Raw genomic sequence first — 20,049 nt, forward strand, 5'->3', positions numbered from 1 at the left:
CATTTGAACAGGCAGATCTGATCTTGGATCTTCTTTAACCACAGACAGAGGATAAACTCTTCTTTACCCATGGACAGAGAATACACTGTGTGTGGATGGATGTGGGAGAGCAGGGAGAAACTGAGGCAAAGGAGTCATGTAATGTAGGCCTGAACTAGGCTGATGATAGAGAAAAATGGAAGAAAGATGAATGTAAAGAAATATTTTGGAGGAAAATGGAGTTTACTGTCTTAAGAGTTTACATAGGTTGGAAAATAATTTCTAAATATACAGATTAAACTGATCAATAATGTGGGCATTATAAATTCTGGAAACTAAGGATGCTTGGTCTGACTGTACCTAATACTTTGCAGTTGAATTAATGTAAGCTGTGCCTCTCAAATTGTACTTCTAAGAGCCTCTGGGGCTTTGTTAAGGTGTTTCCAGGAGTACCGGCAGCAGTTTGGGCATGGAGCCGTGTTATTCAACTGCCAGCTGAACAAGAGCAGTGCCAGGATGATCTGTTTTATGTATTTGCTTCCTTGTAAAATTTCACTGGAGTGAGGTGTGACACAGGAAAAAGAAGAAGAGGAGGATTACTGTGTGGGAAACCTTACCCTCAAAACTTATTTAGTGAATACAGAGGCTTAGTCTTCCCCGAAAGACAGAAACTATTTTGGCCCCAGGGCGTTAGTGGGAGAGGGGCAGGGGCGGGGGAGCAGGTGGGCACAGATGGTTGTGTTACAGATCTGACCCAGATAGAAAACATTCTCCCCCTCAAATAATTATATCATTCCATGTTTTCTTCTAGCTATATCTACACTTAGAGTTTTTGCTTTATTTGCCATTCAAATGGTTCATTTTTTACTTTTTGTTTTGCATTTTTATTTTTTTTTAATTTTAAAATCTTTAATTCTTACATGCGTTCCCAAACATGAACCCCCCTCCCACCTCCCTCCCCATAACATCTCTCTGGGTCATCCCCATGCACCAGCCCCAAGCATGCTGTATCCTGCGTCAGACATAGACTGGAGATTCGATTCTTACATGATAGTATACATGTTAGAATGCCATTCTCCCAAATCATCCCATACATCTTCTTTCATAAATTTCTAATCTTCCCATCAAAATTCATCAGGATTACATATCTGTTTTTGTTTTCAAATATGAGACATTATATAGGTAAGGTTATGCTGGCTATAACAGGTAAATACCCAAAGCTCAACAGCTTAACAAATGGGAAGTCCGATTAGCTGGAATGTGTGGCGGGAGGTGATGGGGTTATCTGCTCTCTGCAGACATTCAGGGATCTGGGCTAATGGTGGTTCTACCTTGTTCAATTTGTGGTTTTGGAGGTCATTCAGGTTTCAGAATTTAGCCAGAAGACAGGGGAAGAGAGAGCATACAGTATCACACAGGAAGTTTTAATGGACCAAACCTGAGAGTGATATTCTTTACTTCCGCCCACATATCAAAGGCCAGAAATTCAAAGTTACACCTAACCAGGTTTGGTGAGCAGCTAGCCTGTCCCGGACACATATATGATCACGATATAAAAACTGGAAAACATAAATCTGGGCCTTGTGTTTATGTTTTCATCTTGGGACAAATCAGGCTGAATTTATGTCTGAGTGTTTGTGAGTGTGTGTGAACACTGAGATGTGTGAGGACTGACTCAGAGAGTTTTGCTCACACGTACGTTACAAAATGGCTGAAGCCTGATGTGCTAAGGAATTGGGATAATTCTGACTTTTTCTCACTTTACCTTTCAGAGTTCTGGGAAGACTCACCTGCCTAGGGAAGTCTTTTCCAACCTACCAGCAAATATGTTAATGACTTCAGCCATGAGGACATACCATATTTGCAGTATTGCTTGGTGACTAACTGTGGTTTCTGTTTTATGGTTTTTCCTCTTTTCTGCAACTCATCATTCCTTGTTAACCAGAAAATCCTCAAGATTAGACTTACATACTTTTTATTCTTTTGAATTCACTGAATAGTCTGATCACCACTGTGTATCAAGAGCAGGTATTAAGTAATTGTGGCTAATTTACCAAATGAAATAAAGGCAGTTTAAACTCATAAATCAGTATTGCAGAACCACCTCAAGAGACGTCTGTCTCTAAAAAGGCTGAGGAGTTCATTTCTTTAAAAAATGGTTAGGCAAAGACTCAACTTCCTGTAACTTGCTTCCTTCTCTTTCTCTTTTATTAGAGGGGGTTTTATAGACCAAGGAAATTTACGACTCACAATGCAAGCTTGTAAAGAGGGTATTTTAATTGAGGTCAAATCTGTGAATCAGCAGAAGATTATAATCTCTTTCCAAAAATTAGACTCATTTATTTTTATGATGTTGTTGAGAAAAGTATATGAGGATGACTTTATATGTATGCATAAGGTTGGCTAAATCGAATTGGTAATAAAATCTAGCCTGGTCTGAATCAGAAAAATCATTGAAATGTTTTTGAATACTTTTGAGAAAACCTCAGCAGGAAGTTAGAATCGATACTGAAGGCCCAGAGCGTAAAAGGAACAGTCTTCCCACTCCACTTTTATAAACTTTTTATTAGCCAGAATTATTTGTTGCATTTTGAAAGAAAGTTGGCATCATTTTAAAAGAAACCCAAAGCATGTCTAAAATGGGGTCAGGAAAATCCCACACTCCCCCACCCAAAGCCATAAGATTTTCCAAAATAATAAAGACATTTTAAAGATCCAGAAGAAGCTGGGGTTTTGCTTAATTTAGAAGCCACATTTGCTTTTGAAGGTCAATTTTTTTTTTCATGGAACATTTGTTTGGTAAGTTATCATAATTTTTGATGGAATATTTAACATTGGTCCTTCAAGAACTTCAACACATGGGAGCAAAGACTCCCAAAGTACTGCATCCATATTTCCATAGCTGTCTTGGAGTGAGTGCTTAGTCGCTCAGTCATGTCCGACTCTTGCGACCCCATAGACTGTAGCCTGCCAGGCTCCTCTGTCCATGGAGTTCTCCAGGCAAGAATACTAGAGTGGGCTGCCATTTCCTTCTCCAGAGGATCTTCCCGACCCAGGAGTTGAACTCGGGTCTCCTGCACTGCGGGCTGATTCTTTACCAACTGACCTACGAGGGAAGCCTCAGAGTGACCCTGACTAAACAGAACTGTGACAACAGGGTTCTGTTGCGCTCAGCACCCGACAGGTCCTATGGATGAAGGATGGTCCTGAGAGATGGCCAGGTCTCTGGGAGGTACTTGGTGTCCACAGGTTTGTAGGTGGTGAGGTTAGACTCTTGAACTTTAAAACCTTGAAAACCTATTTATTAATTTAGATGAGAAATAAAGCCATCAAATGGGCATGACATTGGGGGTTCACTGTCTTTCCCCTGAGCTTCTGTGGAATTATTAATAATCTCTCTTGTGGTTACCATATTCTTTATATCTGTTACTATTTTCAATTAAGTTACAGTCTGTCTTGGCTCGGAAAACAGTGTCCTTATAAGGGGTTTTGCGTATCTCTGCTTTGATTTAATCACATGAGGCTAATTGATTTTTTAAAAATTGAACTATAATTGGTAGGCAGTAACATTATATAAGTTACAGGCGTACAATATAGTGATTCACAATTTTTAAAGCTTATACTCCACTTATGAAGCCCTAGTGGCTCAGATGGTGAAGACTCCACCTGCAATGCCAGAGACCTTGGTTCGATCCCTGGGTTGGGAAGATTTTCTGGAATGGGAAATGGCAACCCATTCTAGTATTCTCACCTGGAGAATTCTACGGACAGAGGAGCCTGGCCAGCTGGCACAGTCGATGGGGTTGCAAAGAGTCGGATACAGCTGAATGACTAACACTTTCACTTTACCTTTCACTCCACTTAAAGTCTGGCTAAGTTCCCTGTGTTGTACAATTATATCCTTGCAGCCTGTTTTATACCTAATAATTTGTACCTCTTAATCTCCTACCCTTCTTTTGTCCCTTCCCACTTCCCTCTCCCCACTGGTAACCACTAATTTGTTTCCTATATCTTTGAGTCTACCTCTTTTTTTGTTATATTCACTAGTTTGTTGTGTTTTTTAGATTCCACATATAAATGATATTACATAGCATTTGTCTTTTTCTGACTTATTTCAGGTAGCATAATGCCCCCCCCAAGTTCATCCATGTTGCCACAAATGGCAAAATTTCAGTCTTTTTTTATCATTGAGTAGTATTCCATTGTATAAATAAATATATATAAACATACAAAATTTGTATACATTTATAAGCACATATATATAAGCTGTATATATATGACATCTTCTTTATCCATTCATCTGTTGATGGACATTTTGGTTGCTTCCATATCTTGAGATCAATTGATTTCTAAGTTTTTAGAAATGAGGTGCCTCTGTTGTTTTTACCTACAACCCCTTTCTAAAATTCATATTTTCCAAAAGAAATGAAAATGCTTTAAGAATTTATTCTTATATGCTGAGTAGTGAAAAAAAAATTAAGCCTTTGGTCTTCCAAAGTTCTGAGTAATTTAGCATAAGTGTAAACCCTTTGCTTTTCCAGTCGTTTTTTGCAGTGGCTTTTGGGGGAATATTCTTCTCTATATTTTAGAATAATAATGCTAAGAGCTAACAGTTATTTTGTACTTTGTCCCAGGTTCTATACTAGGCACTTTGTTGTTGTTTAGTCGCTAAGTCATGTCGGACTCTTTGCAACCCCATGGACTGCAGCACGCCAGGCTTCCCTGTCCATCACTATCTCCCAGAGTTTGCTCAAATTCATGTCCATTGAATCGGTCATGTTATCTAACCATGCGTTAACTTATGTAATCCTTGCAACAACCCCATGGGTTAAGAACTATTATTACCCCTATACTACAGATGAGGAAATAAGCCCAAGGAGGTAGAGGATTTTGCCCAAATTCAAAACAAAGCTCGAAGTGGCAGAGCCAGTATCCCAGGCAGATTGATTCTAAGGTCTGTCCATTTACCCCTGTTTGAAAGCCTCCAAGGCCAGAGATAAATTCAAGGACTTTTGGTACTTTTTTAAAAAAGGACAAGATTTCTCACACAAGTTTCTACTTTACTGGTGCTTTCTTCCCCGTATATATGAAAAGAACTAGATCTCATTTATAATCTGATTTCAATCAAAGGTGTATCTACTAATGGCCAATTTCATTAAAGCAAGAAAAATGCTTGACCCTACAGAGCTTCACTGGGTAATCAGTCTGCTACTTCCAGCTACCAAGAAGGAGGGCTGTTTTTATCTGAGAAAAATCTGCCAGCTATACGTAGATTTTAAAAAATTTTTTAGCAATATATCTAACTAATTTTAAAAGCAATATATCTAACTGAAGTGATATAGCAGTGATACTCTTTCACCATCATAAATCTCTCTTTTAGAGATTATATTGCTATGTAACTACCAGAAATATTTTCATAAACACCATTGCTTTTTCTTCAAAGAATTTCATAATCTCTTTGATGCTTTCATGCACAGTGAATTTTTATTCCTGCATTATTTTGTTGGTAACACTCGTTTTATTTTTAAAATCATACCAAATAAACACAGAACAAATGCACTTAAAAGTTATTAGTTTTTGAAGCAACATTTGGCCTGCTTTTTAGAAGACATGATAAATGCTGCAAATATTTGAACTCATTTTTATTCTTTGTTTCACTTTTTCATCCCCAAAGAGTATAAAATATAGGTAGACTGAAAAATACATGAGAGAAAAAAATTACAAGGATTCACAGATTTTTTTTTATCATGTCATCATGTGTGATAAATTTTGAAAACTTTATACCTATAGAGTATTATGGAAAATCTATTTTTACTTCAGTTGAATAATTTTTTAACAAGAATATATTATTAAAAAATTCATATTATGTGGTCATTTAACTGAATTGGCAGAAAGTACATTTGACTTATCCTATTTAATTATTGCATTATTAAATATAAATTATTTAATGACAGTTGTCATAATGAAAATGTAGATTTTAAACAAAAACTACAAGATACCATTCAAAAACAAACAGCAGATGATACAAACTGCAGTGTGAGTGTCAAATTTAATCAGTGATCAATTCAATGGTTTTCAGTTTGTTTTTCACTGTAGTTATATTCTATAAAGTCATTTTAAACAGTGAATTAGCAAATACTGATCCACTACTCCCAGGGAAAAGACAGGCTTAGGTTCCCGTGAGTGTTTTGTCACAGCATTTTCATTTACTGATCAATATATACCTTGTTTTGCGTGCATTTCTGTTTAGAGACGCTTTAATATATATTGTTGAATCATTACGTTGAACTCATGGCCAACAGCCTTGGGTAACTCTGTAGTTCATGTCTAAATGAAGCTTATCTAAAATGCTGTTTTCTCTGTGAGGCACGTCACAGCCTTATCGGCTGAAGAACACTAGAAAGCACTTCAGCACTATGTCTGGAAGCCATTTAAAATAACAAAGTCACACACATACGCAAAGCACAAAAATGCAAAAATAAAAAAAAAGTGGAACTAAATAGATCACAAAAATAACACTTATTTACAGTCTGAGGGCTGAAACAAGAAGAAAGAGCATAGCCTTGCCATTAATTCAAATATTTCACCACTCTGTGTATGTCTGCGAATGACTGAGAAAGCTCCATGAGTACTGATTTTCGGGTTGTGAATAAATTTCAGTATATAGGTGAATTTGCAGATATGGAATCTACAAATAGGACTGACTGTATTTGTAAAACTTAAATATACAACTGATCAGTGTGTCAGAAAACAAGCTTCTTATTTAGAAACCCAAGCTGTTTTAGGTATTATTCACTTATCAAAGTTAGTTCTCCTTCACAGATCAAAGTAGCTAGTATATATCTAACCTTTTAAAAGGACATTTTATTTCTATCAGTTGAAATAACTCATAATAAATGTACAAAATGCCCATCTTCAAAAAATTTTAAACTGTGATAACAATACAAAGATATTTCCAAATAGCAAAAATGTCTCTGCTTCGAAGAGTACCCCTTAAAATGTGTTGCCCTTGAGCAGTGTACAGCCTGATCAACCATATACAGGAGCCTTAACTGTAGGTAGGTTGCTGAGGAGAAACACAGTGCACAGAGTGGATGAGTTCAACTTTTGAGAAATGCTGACTGCTAGACAGTATCTATTACAGAGTAGCGAACTTGGAGGCAGAGACACCTCACTTGAAAAACCTGTACTGCCAATTATTTTTAAAGCCGATTTTATTCATTTATTTAAAAATTTTTATTTATTTACTTGGCTGTGCTGGGTCTTGGTTGCTGCCTGTGGGCTTTTCTCTAATTACGGCGAGCGGGAGCTACTCTCTAGTTGCGGGGCTCTGGCTTCTGACTTCAGTGGCTTCTCTTGTTGCAGAGCACAGGCTCTGGGGCAAGTGGGCTCAGGAGTTGCAGCTCCTGGACTCTAGAGCGCAGGCTCAACAGCTGTGGGGCACAGGCTTTGCTGCTCCACCGCAGGTAGGATCCTCCTGGTTCAGGGATTGAACCTGTGTCTCCTGCACTGGTAGGTGGATTCTTTCCCACTGAGCCCCCAGGGAGGCTCTGTGCTGACATTTATGTTGTGAGCAAGCTCTCTCTCTGAGCTTTAGTTTCTACACCTGTAATAAGAGGACAATAATACCCACTTCAGAGAAGTTGATTTGAGGAGGAAAAATAATAAACCTATGAAAAGTATAAAAAAAAGTCTGACGTTAAGAACTCTTCCTCGAGTCCTGTAAACAGTGGGATTTCCTTGAAGTTTTAGAACAAGGGAATCATCAGATTGCAGTTAAAAAACAAAGTGATTCTTGTGTTGGCTTGAAAATGGATTAGAAGCAGACTGGTTGGTATAAAAGCCCAGATAACTACCACCCCCACCCCCCCCCCCAAAAAAAAAGCTCCTTAAAACCCAGTCTAAGACAATCGATAACAAGAATGGAGAAAGGAGCAAGACTGAAGAGTTATTTCCGAAACTGCATCGTGCAGTTGAAGATGCGATCCTTTCTGGAACCCCTTTTCTTAGCTGAGATCTCCCTTTCCCCCCAACAGTTGCTTTGTCAGCTGTGACATCCTGTCTGTTTTGCTGGAGACTTGACCTCCTGCCAATGGATAGCTGACTTGAGACTGGAGCTGGGGATGGGGCAGGGGGAGGAGGTAACAGGTACAAAGAGCCAGTCCCCTGGCATCAAAGTGGGAAGTTAGTTTCCAGGCTCAGCTTGAGTAGCTTGAGTAGCTTGTTCTCTTCTATCCTGTTTTCTTTGCTTCCTTGTCCTAGGAGCACTCCTAAGTAAACCACTTTCTTAAGAATCCTCCTAAGTCTTTCTGAAACACTAACGCCAAAGGTGAAAGACCTTACGAAAAGACCCTTACAAAAAGACCCACAGCTGCAAAGGGAATGTGGAGGAGAGAGCAAAAGAGGCCCTTAGGCTCTCGCTTGATCCCAGACTTCATAAATCCTTCTGACTGGTTGACACTTTTCCTATAAGGAGACACACGATGAGGTGGTTCTTCTGACGATCTGCCAGTAAGTTCATTCTCCCCTTGGGGTAGAAAAATATTTAAACTGATTGCCTGATTAATCCCTCCAAATTTTTCCTGAAATATTAAACTCTTTTAAACTTGCAACTTTACAACTGAAAAATTGCTTCAGCAAGGCCTTGGAGGATGGCATTATGTACAGTGAATCTTTTTGATTAGTTGAAAAAATACAGATTAAAATTGAATTATCAATGAAATATGTTGAATTTAATGTCAGATGAAAATCACTTGAGTCTGGAAAATATACATTTATCATGGGTGTTTTCCAGAACCTTCTTTTTACCTGGCTAAAATATTTTTAAAAGCACTTTAAGTTTTGAATAAGGATTTTACTTTTTTATTAAAAAAAGCAGTCTGTCATTGGTTTTAATGCTGAAACCAAAGGTCCTTGAATTGGTTGTTTTTTATAAAGTGAGCTCTCAGTAGTTTCTAAGCTTAGCCTACCATAAAGTTATAAAATGGATAGCATTTATTTTAGGTAAAAAATATGTTGGAAACAGTTTTAAGTATTAGGAAAAGAAAACAGACTTTAAAAATAAATGGTATGAAACTTTATAAAGATCTTTGGAAGTGACAGTGAGAGAGTTTTACAACTAGTCGTGTTGTCAGACTAGAACAAACAAGGGACAGGGATTTGCTTCAGGATGAATTAGTAAAATGATAATCATTCCTAAAGAAGGACTAAGTATATGTATACATATAGCTGATTCCCTTTGCTGTATAGTAGAAGTTAACACATTGTAAAGCAATTATATTCCAATAAAAATTAATTTTTAAAAGGACTAGAGAGATCAAATAGAAATCAGCAAAACAACTGAAACAAGTCTAAGAAAGGACCAAGAATGGTTGAAAAAACCTTAAATGTGGTCACTTGAAGGATAGATGTATTGGATTTTGGTGGTCTGTCTTTCACTAAGGCATCTTGTATTAGATATCTAAAGCAGTTTGCAGCATTTGGCAACATTTCATTCAGCCATTGAGGAAAATATTTAAATCAAACATATCCTTTGAAAAAACTCTTTTAGACAAATAAAATGTTATAGGAGTGCTTTCTGGACAGGTTTCTAAACACATTGAAAGTCCCCAAAGTTATCTTATTATAGATTTTTCCTATGAGAAGCTTGTATATTTGCAAGGCAAACAAGCAAACAAACATAAGGAAGAAACTAGAGAAATAAACTTCCAAAACCCCAAGAAAGTTCCAAAATAAAAGCCCAAGTGCCAGAGATACAGATCTTAATGTCTTCCCAGAGCTACTGATGAGGCATTTCAATCTTGTCTCAGATATCATGTTTATTGAACGTCTGTCTCAGCGTCCCAGGTTTCTAAACATATTTCAGGATAGTAACATGACAGAAGGATGAGGTGGAAATTCTGGTTTAAGCTGGACATGCCCAGGGCTTCCCGTTCCCAAACTGCAAAATATTTGTTTGCCTTCCCCTATCAGCATCTCAGGCTAAATGTGTCCTAAACTGAACTCTCTCTCCTCTTCCTTCTGCTTTATCTCCTCACTACCTTTCAGGCCTCACTGGGCTTTCAGCCTGGCTGGTAACCTCAGATTCCTGTGGATTCCACCTCCAAATCTCCCCGGCCCCTCATCACCACTCCCAGTCCATCAGTCTCAGCTCTCACCTGGCCTGTGACAGCCCTTCCTGCAGGCCTCCCCGACTCCCCTCTAGATCCTCCTACATATCCCACCTACTGTTGCCCTTTGGTTGCAGCCTTAACATTGTCCTTGACCTAAACGACTGTATACAAAATAGATAAGCAACAAGGACCTACTAAATAGCACAGGGAACTAAATGTTGTAATCAACTATTATGGAAAAGAATCTGAAAAAGTATATACACATAGAACTGAAGCACTTTGTTGTCCACCAGAAACTAATACAACATTATAAATCAACTCTTGTTAAAAACTTGGCCCCCAGTGGAATGGTTTCTATACACTAGCCTGGCATCTAATTAGGAACTTCCCTTTTCTATAAAAATGCAGTTATATGAAGTAGACTAGTTCAAACTGCTGGCAGCTGCCTGCTCTGTTGTTATGATAAAGAAAAATAGAAGTCTGTACTGAGACATTACACACCATAATATGTTGCCCACACATGCAATTTTGTGAGAAATCTGGGCAGGAATATTTTTTACATCCCTCCCTTGCTTAAACTATCATCAAACCCAGAGTTTCCCCCACTGCCAGCCTGCGTCTTCTATCACCACAGTACCAGCTTGTCCCAAACTCTTCCAGGGTCCAGCTCAGACCTACATCCAGCCTTGGGTCCTTCTTCCAATTCTCAAAGGACCATCATCAGGTATTGCCTTTAAGAATCACTTGGTTCATGTCTTGACATCCCAGGAAGTTTGAAGGCATCCAGGTGGGGCTCAGGCCAGACACTTTTCTGCTCCCACTCACCATGAAAGTAAATTTTTTTCCGCATGGAGAAAAATCTGTTTAACACTGATTCAAATTTTCACTGTATTTTCCCCAGCTTCATCAAGATATAATTGACAAAACTGTAAGATAAAGTGTGTATAGTGATGACCTGATGTAAGTATACGTTGTAAAAGGATTTCTCCCATCCTTTTAAGTCATACATTTATCACCAATACTGATTTTTAAAAATAAATTTATTTTGTATTGGGGCATAGCCAATGAACAATGTGATAGTTTCCAGTGAACAGCGAAGGGACTCAGCCACACATATACATATATCCATTCTCCCCCTAGCACCCACTCCCATCCAGGCTGCCACATGACATTGAGCAGAGTTCCATGTGCTGCTATACAGTTGGTTCTTGGTGACCAGCACTGATTTTTAAAGACTGTTAAATTCATATTTTCTGGTGTGATGAAGAAGAGTTACAAGTTTGACCAGAGTGACCAGAATTAGACTTTATGAAACTGAACTCTGCAACAATTAGATGTAAATAGAGAAGGGACTTTCTCAGCTCCTCTTCCAGTTGCCTCGAGGTTGTGTCAGCTTTTGTGTTTCCTCGGGCAGTTTCATTTCACTGAAAATTTGACACGTGTGTAGTAACTGTACTGCAAGGAAAAACTGCAATTGAAAAGAATGTTTACTACGAACTATAGTATTAGGAGATTTCTGACAGCTTTAGTTTCCATTAAAGGATTTTTTTTTTTAAAGCCAATGAAAGTGCTTTCCAATGAAAGCACTGTGGTCATTCTGGACTGCACAGGTGACAATTATTACTATAAAATCAAAAGACATCATCTGAGGCCAAGAAGTCCTCAGAGATAATAATGAATGCATGTAGGATGGTTGGATGGAATCCAAGAAGAGTTGCTGTATCTTCGATTTCCTTTAATTTTAGAAGAGCACAGAGGGAGCTCTACCAAGGGCCTTCAAGTGGGGTTAATGTGGGTTTCAGTTTGAGGTTCTGCTACAAACAGTGGGACCTAAGGTAGGTGACTCCCCTTCTCTGTGCTTTAAAGTCTAGGGTCTGATCTTCATTCCGCCACTGACCAGCTGTATATACTCTTGGACAATTTATTTCATTTCCCTGTGATTGTTTCCTCAGCTTAAAAATGGATTATTCTAATATCCACTTCATAATCTTGTTTTTACTAATGAGATCATAGTTGGAAAGCACTTAGAACAGCTCTTGAGAGAACAAATGTAAATGTTTTATAACTAGAAGCTGTGGCTGTTACCAACCCTAGTCTTACTATTATATATATTTCCCTGCAGGGTTGTTGAGAAGGTTAAATGAAAGAACTGCTCACCAGGACAGACTACATGATTTGCAGGTCCCAGTACAAAAGGCAAACGTAGGGCCCTCTGTTCAAAAATCACTAAGAATTTCAAGAGTGGAGTTAAAACAAGCGTCGGGCTCTTCTGAGCGCAGGGCCTGTGCAGCTGCACGGGTTGCACACCCAGCCGGCGGCGGCCGGGGCGCTGGAAGAAGCAGAAGCGGGGGCATACAGTGGCGCTAAATAAATGCTCATGCACCTTCATGACATTGCACGCCGTCAGCACGGTTACCACTGACCCCCCTCGCTGTCACTTGTCCCCGACCCGAGGACAAGACCCGGAACTGCGCCCGCGGTGGAGCCGGGCAGTGAGGACCGACCTCCGGACCCGCCGTCCCCAGTCGCTCTGGCCGGGCCGAGCCTCCGCCTGGACGGATGGGGCCGCTCGGCCGCCTCGCCGCACCGCCCCCCCGGGACAGCTTCAGGAGGATCAGGGTCTGTCCGGCGCCCCCCGGACGCGTCTCGGGGGCCCGGACGCGTCTCGGGGGCCCGGACGCGTCTCGGGGGCCCGGACGCCTCGCAGCCCGGCCCAGGTCTCCGGGTCCCGCGGGCGCCGCCAGCGTCCGGGGCCCCGCCGGCCCGCCGCAGTGTTTACCGGTTGCCCGAGGAGACGCGCCCGCGCGCACCGCCGGCTCCCGCGCCCGCCGGTCCGAGCGCGCCGCGGGACCCCGGCCGCCATGAGCTCCTCCGGCCCGCGGCGCCCGCCGCCCACTGGCCCCGCCGCTTTCGGCGCCTCGTCGCCCGCGCCCGAGGTACCGTCGCAGCCCGCGGGCGCGCGCCGGGGCGGCGCCGGCGATCGGTCTCCTCCCGGGAGAACGCGGGGGAGGCCCGGCCCGGGCTGCGCGCGGCGCTCCCCGCCGGCGCACTCTCCTCTCGGTAGCCCGGGTGGATCGTGGTGGGAACGTCCCCGCGTCGGAGAGGGGCTTGGTATTGCCAGCGGCCGGCGAATTTGAGGAAGTGAGGGGGCAGGTCGTGAGTGTGTGAAATGCGGCTGAACTTGGGGTTGTACCAGTTCGCGTCTCTTGGTCATCGACACGGGTGACATTCTCAAAACGGTGTGTCTGGCTCCTGTAGATCCTTCCCGAACCCCTGCCCCTGACGCCAAGAATTCTTGCTTTTATCTTAAACTTCTTAGCTACAGAGAGACGTGTTTCAGAGCAGTTTCTTCAAAAACCTGAGGTGGTAAGGTTAATAATAATACATACAGTCTGAGGGAAGTCGCTGCTCTTTTCGTTGCTAATCATTTCAGAAACGGTCATTCCGTTGTCGGATCCATTTATTCGTCTACTCCCAGGTGGTACTTGGGCATCGCGGACTTGCAGGCTCAGCCTGGGTTAAGTGTCCCCGTCTGGACCCCGCGCAGGGGCCCACCAGGCAGAGCGTTTGTCAGAGGTTCCCCACGAGCGGGGAACTCTGTTCAGTCGAACTGCTTGCTGACCCCAGAGGTGTACTCAGCTTAGCTGACCACAGAAATCCCTGGGGCACGCTCTTAATTCAAAACTTGGGTTGGATTCTCCAACAAACAGTAGGGAATTCTAACATTCAGCAGCTTTGATGGCTGCCTTTACATCTGACCGGATAGTGCCTTCCTTCTGTTTCGATTTTTTTGATTCTTGACGTATTTGTGGAAAACTAGTGCCATCTTGTACAAATAAAATTAGTTTTTCTTCCACTATAAAATTTACATATTTTGTCCCTATCTTGTATCCTTTGTGCATTAAGAATATTAGCCCATGCATAAGTATGTAGAGTTTTTGTACTGCTTCTTCATCCCTAAAAAAATACTCTGGTGTGTGTCTCCTAAGAACAAGGGAGTTTTCCAACCAAAACACAATGATCAAATTCAGTGTGTTTAACATCTTTATAATAATATTATCTAATGTCCACTATCTGCTATTTTGCCAGTTGTCCCAATAATGCCATTTACTGCAATTTTTTTTTTTGTTTTCATTTCAGGATCACACATTGAATTTAGCTGTGTGTCTTTAGTCTCTGTAAACCTGGAACAGTTCGTCGGTCTTTCTTTGTCTTCGGTGATATTTTTGCAGAATCTAGGTCACTTGTTCTGTAAAATAGGTTTATCAGATTGTTCTTCATGATGAGATTTTTGGTAGGAATACTATCTAAGTGATGTGACTCAGTTCATCAGAGTAGGAGGTACACGATGTCAGTTTGTCCCACTATTGGTGATGTTCCTAATTGGTCGTATCTGCCCATTTTCTACTGTAAAGGTGGAAAAATAGTTACGTTTTAATAATAAATGATCATATTGAATAATCCTACTGATTAAGACTGAGATTTTTAGGGTAAATTTTACCACCTACATAAAGGAAAATATCCACCAAGACCAAGACTTTTTAAAAAATTATTTTTGGCTGCTCTGGGGCTTCAGTGTTGCTCTCGGGCTTTCTGTAGTTTGGGGAGCCAGACTACTTTCAAGCCTTGGTGCATGGGCTTCTCATCGCGGTGACTTCTCTTGTTGTGGTTCCTGGGCTCCAGGAGAGCAAGCTCAGCGGTTGTGACTCGCAGGCTTGGTTACCTGTGGCATGTGGGATCTTCCTGAACTAGGGATCGAACTAGTGTCCCCTGAATTGCAAGGCAGATTCTTAACCACAGGACCACTGGGGAAGCCCCCAAGCCCAAGACTTTAATTGACCTGAAAGACCTAGATTTTATTGAGAAGCAAAATGCCAGCATTTACTGTAATTACTTTTTCAGTTTCCAAAATACTTATCTGAGGCAATCTTATAACTCAGATAGGCAGGGCAGGAATTTCCCATTATACACAGATATAGCTTGTTCAGTTAGCTAATAATGGAAAAGGAATTTAAATATCTTCTTTTGAAAGTTTAGTGCTTTCCCTGCCTACCATTATGCACTGAAGAATAGATTAAAATACTAAGCAGGGATACTAACAAAGTGTATGAGGAAGTAGAATACTGCAGGGACTGGAAGTATTAGCTATGAGTTCAGGCAGTCTTGATTATACCACTTAACTGTGACGCTTTGAGCAAAAATATGACAGTGTCTCAGAACTTAGTTTCTTCATCTGCAACATGGGATCATAAAGCTTATGACATAGCATGGTTTGGAGATTCACTGTCAATATATGGAATGCTGCCAGTGGAGTGACCGAATACATCACGGTTGGGAATTTGAGCAAGTTTCTTTCCTCTTGGTGAAACAAGAGTTAGTTAGAGTAGCTGCCCGATGGAGTTGTTATGAGAAGCAAAGGTAAATAGCAACACGGCCTATCAGCAGCTATAGTTCTTCAAAGGAAAGAGGACTTAAACTGGTCATGTATAATTATGAAAGAAGTAAAGTCAGTTTTTCTTGATTTCCCCACCATTTCAAACATTTAAAAAATTATGGTAAAATACACATAACATAAAATTTACTGTCTTAGAAAAATTTAAGTGTACAGTTCAGTGGCCCTAAGTTCAGTTGCTTTATTGTACAACTATCATCACCGTCTATCTCTGAAACTCTTTGCATCTTTCGAACTGAAATTCTGTGCACACTCAGCAGTAACTCCCCATGCCCTCCTTTCCCCAGCTCCTGGTAACCACCATTCTTTTTCTGTTTCTGAGTTTGACTGCTCTGGGCACCTTGTGTAAGTGAAATCATACCGTTTTCATCCTTTTGTGACTGATATGTTTCACTTAGCATAATATCCTTGACATTATCTAATGTCCTCTCCCCAGCTCCTGGTAACCACCATTCTTCTACTGTTTCTGACTTTGACTGCTCTGGGTACCTTGTGTAAGTGCAATCATACCGTTTTCATCCTTTTGTGACTGGTATGTTTCACTTAGCATAATACCCTTGACGTTCATTCATCCACGTTGTATTAATTATAATACGTTAGAACTTCTTCCCTTTTGAAGGCAGAATGATATTCCATTGCATGTATATGTCATGTTCTGCTTATCCATTTATCTGTACAGAGACACTTGGACTATTTTATTGTGAATAATGCTACTATTTTATTGTGAATAATGCTCTGGGTATACAACAGATCTTCAAGATCTTGCTTTCAGTTATTTTGAGTATAAGTTGTAATTGCTGGATTATGTAGCATTTCAATTTTCAGTTTTTTATAACTTTTTTTCTTTTTAATATTTATTTATTTGGCTGCACTGGGTCTCAGTTGTAGGTTTTAGGATCTTTAGTTGTGGTATGCAAACTCTTAATTGTGGTCTGTGAATCTAGCTCCCGGACCAGGGATCGAACCTGGGCCCTCTGCATTGGGCATGTGAGTCTTAGCCACTAGACCACCAGCAAAGTCCCCAATTTTCAGTTTTTTTTGAGGAACTGCCTTACTGTTTTCCATAGTAACTGTACCATTTTACATTCTTATCAGCAATGCACAGATGTTCCATTTCTCCACATCCTTGTCCATACTTGTATTTTCCCTTCCTTCCTCTTTCACTTCCTCACTCTCTCCTTCCTTCCCTCCCATCCTCCTTCCTTCCTTCCTTTCTTTCTCCCACTCTTTTTCTTTTTTTTTTTTCATATAGTCAGCCTGATGGGTGTGAAGTAGTAACCATTTCCACTTGATTCCATTTCCTTTCTCTTTGATTTGTTCTGTTCTTTTTTATTTTCTCTTCCTTTTAATCAAACTCAAGTTGAGAAAAGATCTGACTCTAATAATATGTCTTCATGTGAATTTAAGTCAGAAACCTTGGTATTCTAGGTATAAAGGAAAATAACCTGAAGCCTCCCACAAAGGTAAGAAGTGAGAGAGAAAGAAACAGAAAAAGCAAAGTAAAAGAAAAAAGGATGATGAAAAGCAATATGAATATATCAGTAATTACAATAACTATAAATGGATTAAATGCTCAGTTAACCAATAAGAATTTTAAAAAGAATTCAGGTATATGCTATTTATGAAAGACGTATTCAAACAAAAGTATATGGAAAGATTGAAAGCAGCATGTTTGAAAAGATTTATCAGACACATAATAAGCACAGGAAACCTTATTGGATATGATAATATACAATATTTTTAAAGCAAAAAAGCATTACTAGAGGTAAAGAAAGTCACAATGATGATACAAATTATATCACTGCCACATAATAATAAAAATTCTTACTTATCAGAAAAAGCTGCAACAATTCTAAATGTATATGCGTCTAATAAAATGGCCTCAAAATATATAAATCCAAAATAGACAGAAGCAAAAATCTCTGAGGAGATATAGGCAAATCTTCACCTACAGTAAAACAGTTTTAATATACCTCTGTATGTGTCTGAGAGACCCACCAGACAAAAATTTGGTAAGGGAACTATTAAAAAGCTAAAAATACAAAAATGGTTAAGTCATTATGAAGAAGAATAAAAGGATATTAAATAGTTGGGTTACATATGGCTGTAGAAGTTAACTGGATGACTTTTTTTATTTACCCAAGGGAATAAATACCTTTGGACTATGAAACAATCAATTGGACAAAAAGTCCTAGAAAGTGTATTGGTAGAGATTAAACTAGATAAGTAATTAAATATTTTCCTTGTTTTAAATAAAAAAGGCTTTATACAATTAAAAATTATTGATGACAATCTGATCATGAGTTCAGTTCAGTTCAGTTGCTCAGTTGTGTCCAACTCTTTTCAGCCCCATGGACTTGTAGCACACCAGGCTTCCCTGTCCATCACCAACTTCTGAAGCTTGCTCAAACTCATGTCCATCAAGTCAGTGATGCCATCCAGCCATCTCATCCTCTGTCATCCCCTTCTTCTCATGTCTTCAATCTTTCCCAGTATCAGGGTCGTTTCCACTGAGTCAGCTCTTCACATCAGGTGGCTGAAGTCTTGGAGTTTCAGCTTCAGCATCAGTTCTTCCAATGAATATTCAGGACTGATTTCCTTTGGGATTGACTGGTTGGATCTCCTTGGAGTCCAAGGGACTCTCAAGAGTCTTCTCCAACACCACAGTTCAAAAGCATCAATTCTTTGGTGCTCAGCTTTCTTTATAGTCCAACTCTCACATCCATACATGACTACTGGAAAAACCATAGCTTTGACTAGCCTGATCTTTGTCAGCAAAGAAATGTCTCTGCTCTTTAATATGCTGTGTAGGTTGGTCATAACTTTTCTTCCAAGGAGGAAGTGTCTTTTAATTTCATGGCTGCAGTCAACATCTGCAGTGATTTTGAAGCCCCCCCCCAAATAAAGTCTGTCACTGTTTCCACTGTTTCCCCATCTATTTGCCATGAAGTGATGGGACCAGATGCCATGATCTTCGTTTTTTGAATGTTGAGTTTTAAGCCAGCTTTTTCACATTAGACAAACCCACCTTGAAGGATTTTCTGTTAAATAATTGGCCAATACTCTTCAAAAGTGTCAAGGTCATGATTGGCAGAAAATAAGGAGACAAGACAACTAGAAGCAATGTGAGAACTTGGGTTGATCCCTGGACCAGAAAAAGGACATTATTAGAAAACTCGTGGAATTTGAATAAGATCTGATGTTTAGTTAAGAGTATTATAGCAATGTTAATTTCCTGGTTTTAACATGCCTTGGATATGTAAGTAGTTAACATTAGGGGAAGCTGGGTAAAGCTACACAGAATCTTTCTGTTCTAATCTTGCAACCTTTTTCTGGGTCTAAAATAAGTTCAGAATAAAAAGTTTAAAAAATGAATGACAAGCAGTTAATTCTTTGTATATCCAACTTTAAACTGCAAGACTTATTTTCTCTTGGTATCTAATTATTCTTGGACCACCTGGCCGAGGGGAAATGTTCAAATAACAGGTGGATAAAAGAACTTTTTGAACACCAAGCAGAGAGCATGATTGATTTTCCCTTCGTATTTCAAAAAGGTGGTGTGAATCTTTACTTAAAATTGCCAAATGTAGTGTACAGGATATTAGAAACAATAGTGAGTGCTTCTTGGTTTGTACTTGAATTAAGTTGACTAATTATAAAGACGTACTTTTTCTGTGTTCAAGGACAATTTAAAAATTTAATTGAGAAAGGGAGTAACATTTGCTCTACTTAGAATTATTTATGCTAGGTTCTTTTCCCAAGATTTCTTTTTTCTTTGTTTCGCTTCCAATTTTTTCCTTTGAAATTGGTGTTTTGGTGGCTTTGATCTAAGGCAGAGAAGTTCAAAGGCTTTGTCGAGGTGGACCAGCAGCCCTATACTCTTTCTCTTATTGATACCAGCATTGCTATTGATTGTGGCTTCTATTTCTACATGTTAGATAGTGCATGAATAAAATATTTTAAATATTGCTAGTAAAAGGAAATATATGAATTCTATTTCTGAGTAACTGAAATAACTTCCTTTTTGTTGACTAAATTTACTCTTATGCTGTCCCTCCTGACTCTTCCGCATTAGCTTTGTACACAAATGTATTTTTCAGCATTTCTAGATCATCATCGTCTAATCTCACTGTCAGTGCAAAGGGGAACAATGTCAACACCTGACTATAGTTGTCACATTTCCCGTAAGTCTTTTCTACTTCAGGATAAATGAAATGGGTAGAGTGGAGAAGCAAAAAAGGAAGTCTTACTGTTGAAAATTTGTAATTATTTGGAGTAAGCAAAATGAGATTGTGGGAGAAAGCTTGAACCAGAAAAACTCTGCTTGGTGAATCATACATTGATTGAGTCACCCGTGTGGTGAACGGTTTTTTGAGTTTCAGGGCACCAAAGTTAGGGAAATTCTTTGCTTCAGCAGTTAAAAAAAGTGAGGGTCAGTTCTAAAAACAGATGATGTTTTAGATAAGGTTCCACTCTCATAAAAGTTACATTTTAGTGGGGGAGATA

At 39.7% G+C, this 20,049-nt stretch overlaps 1 protein-coding gene across 1 annotated transcript in view; it reads left to right on the plus strand.

Moving 5' to 3' along the window:
• CCDC170 (coiled-coil domain containing 170) overlaps positions 13,277-20,049 on the plus strand; it is a gene marked incomplete at its 5' end in the record, with an annotated part of 93,473 nt that continues 86,700 nt past the window's right edge. The window contains one exon of the mRNA XM_013966606.2: positions 13,277-13,330. Within this exon, the coding sequence (XP_013822060.2) occupies positions 13,277-13,330 (54 nt within the window). The remainder of the gene's footprint in view (positions 13,331-20,049) is intronic.

Source organism: Capra hircus, chromosome 9 (genome assembly GCF_001704415.2).
Source record: "Capra hircus breed San Clemente chromosome 9, ASM170441v1, whole genome shotgun sequence".
Taxonomy (NCBI): domain Eukaryota; kingdom Metazoa; phylum Chordata; class Mammalia; order Artiodactyla; family Bovidae; genus Capra; species Capra hircus.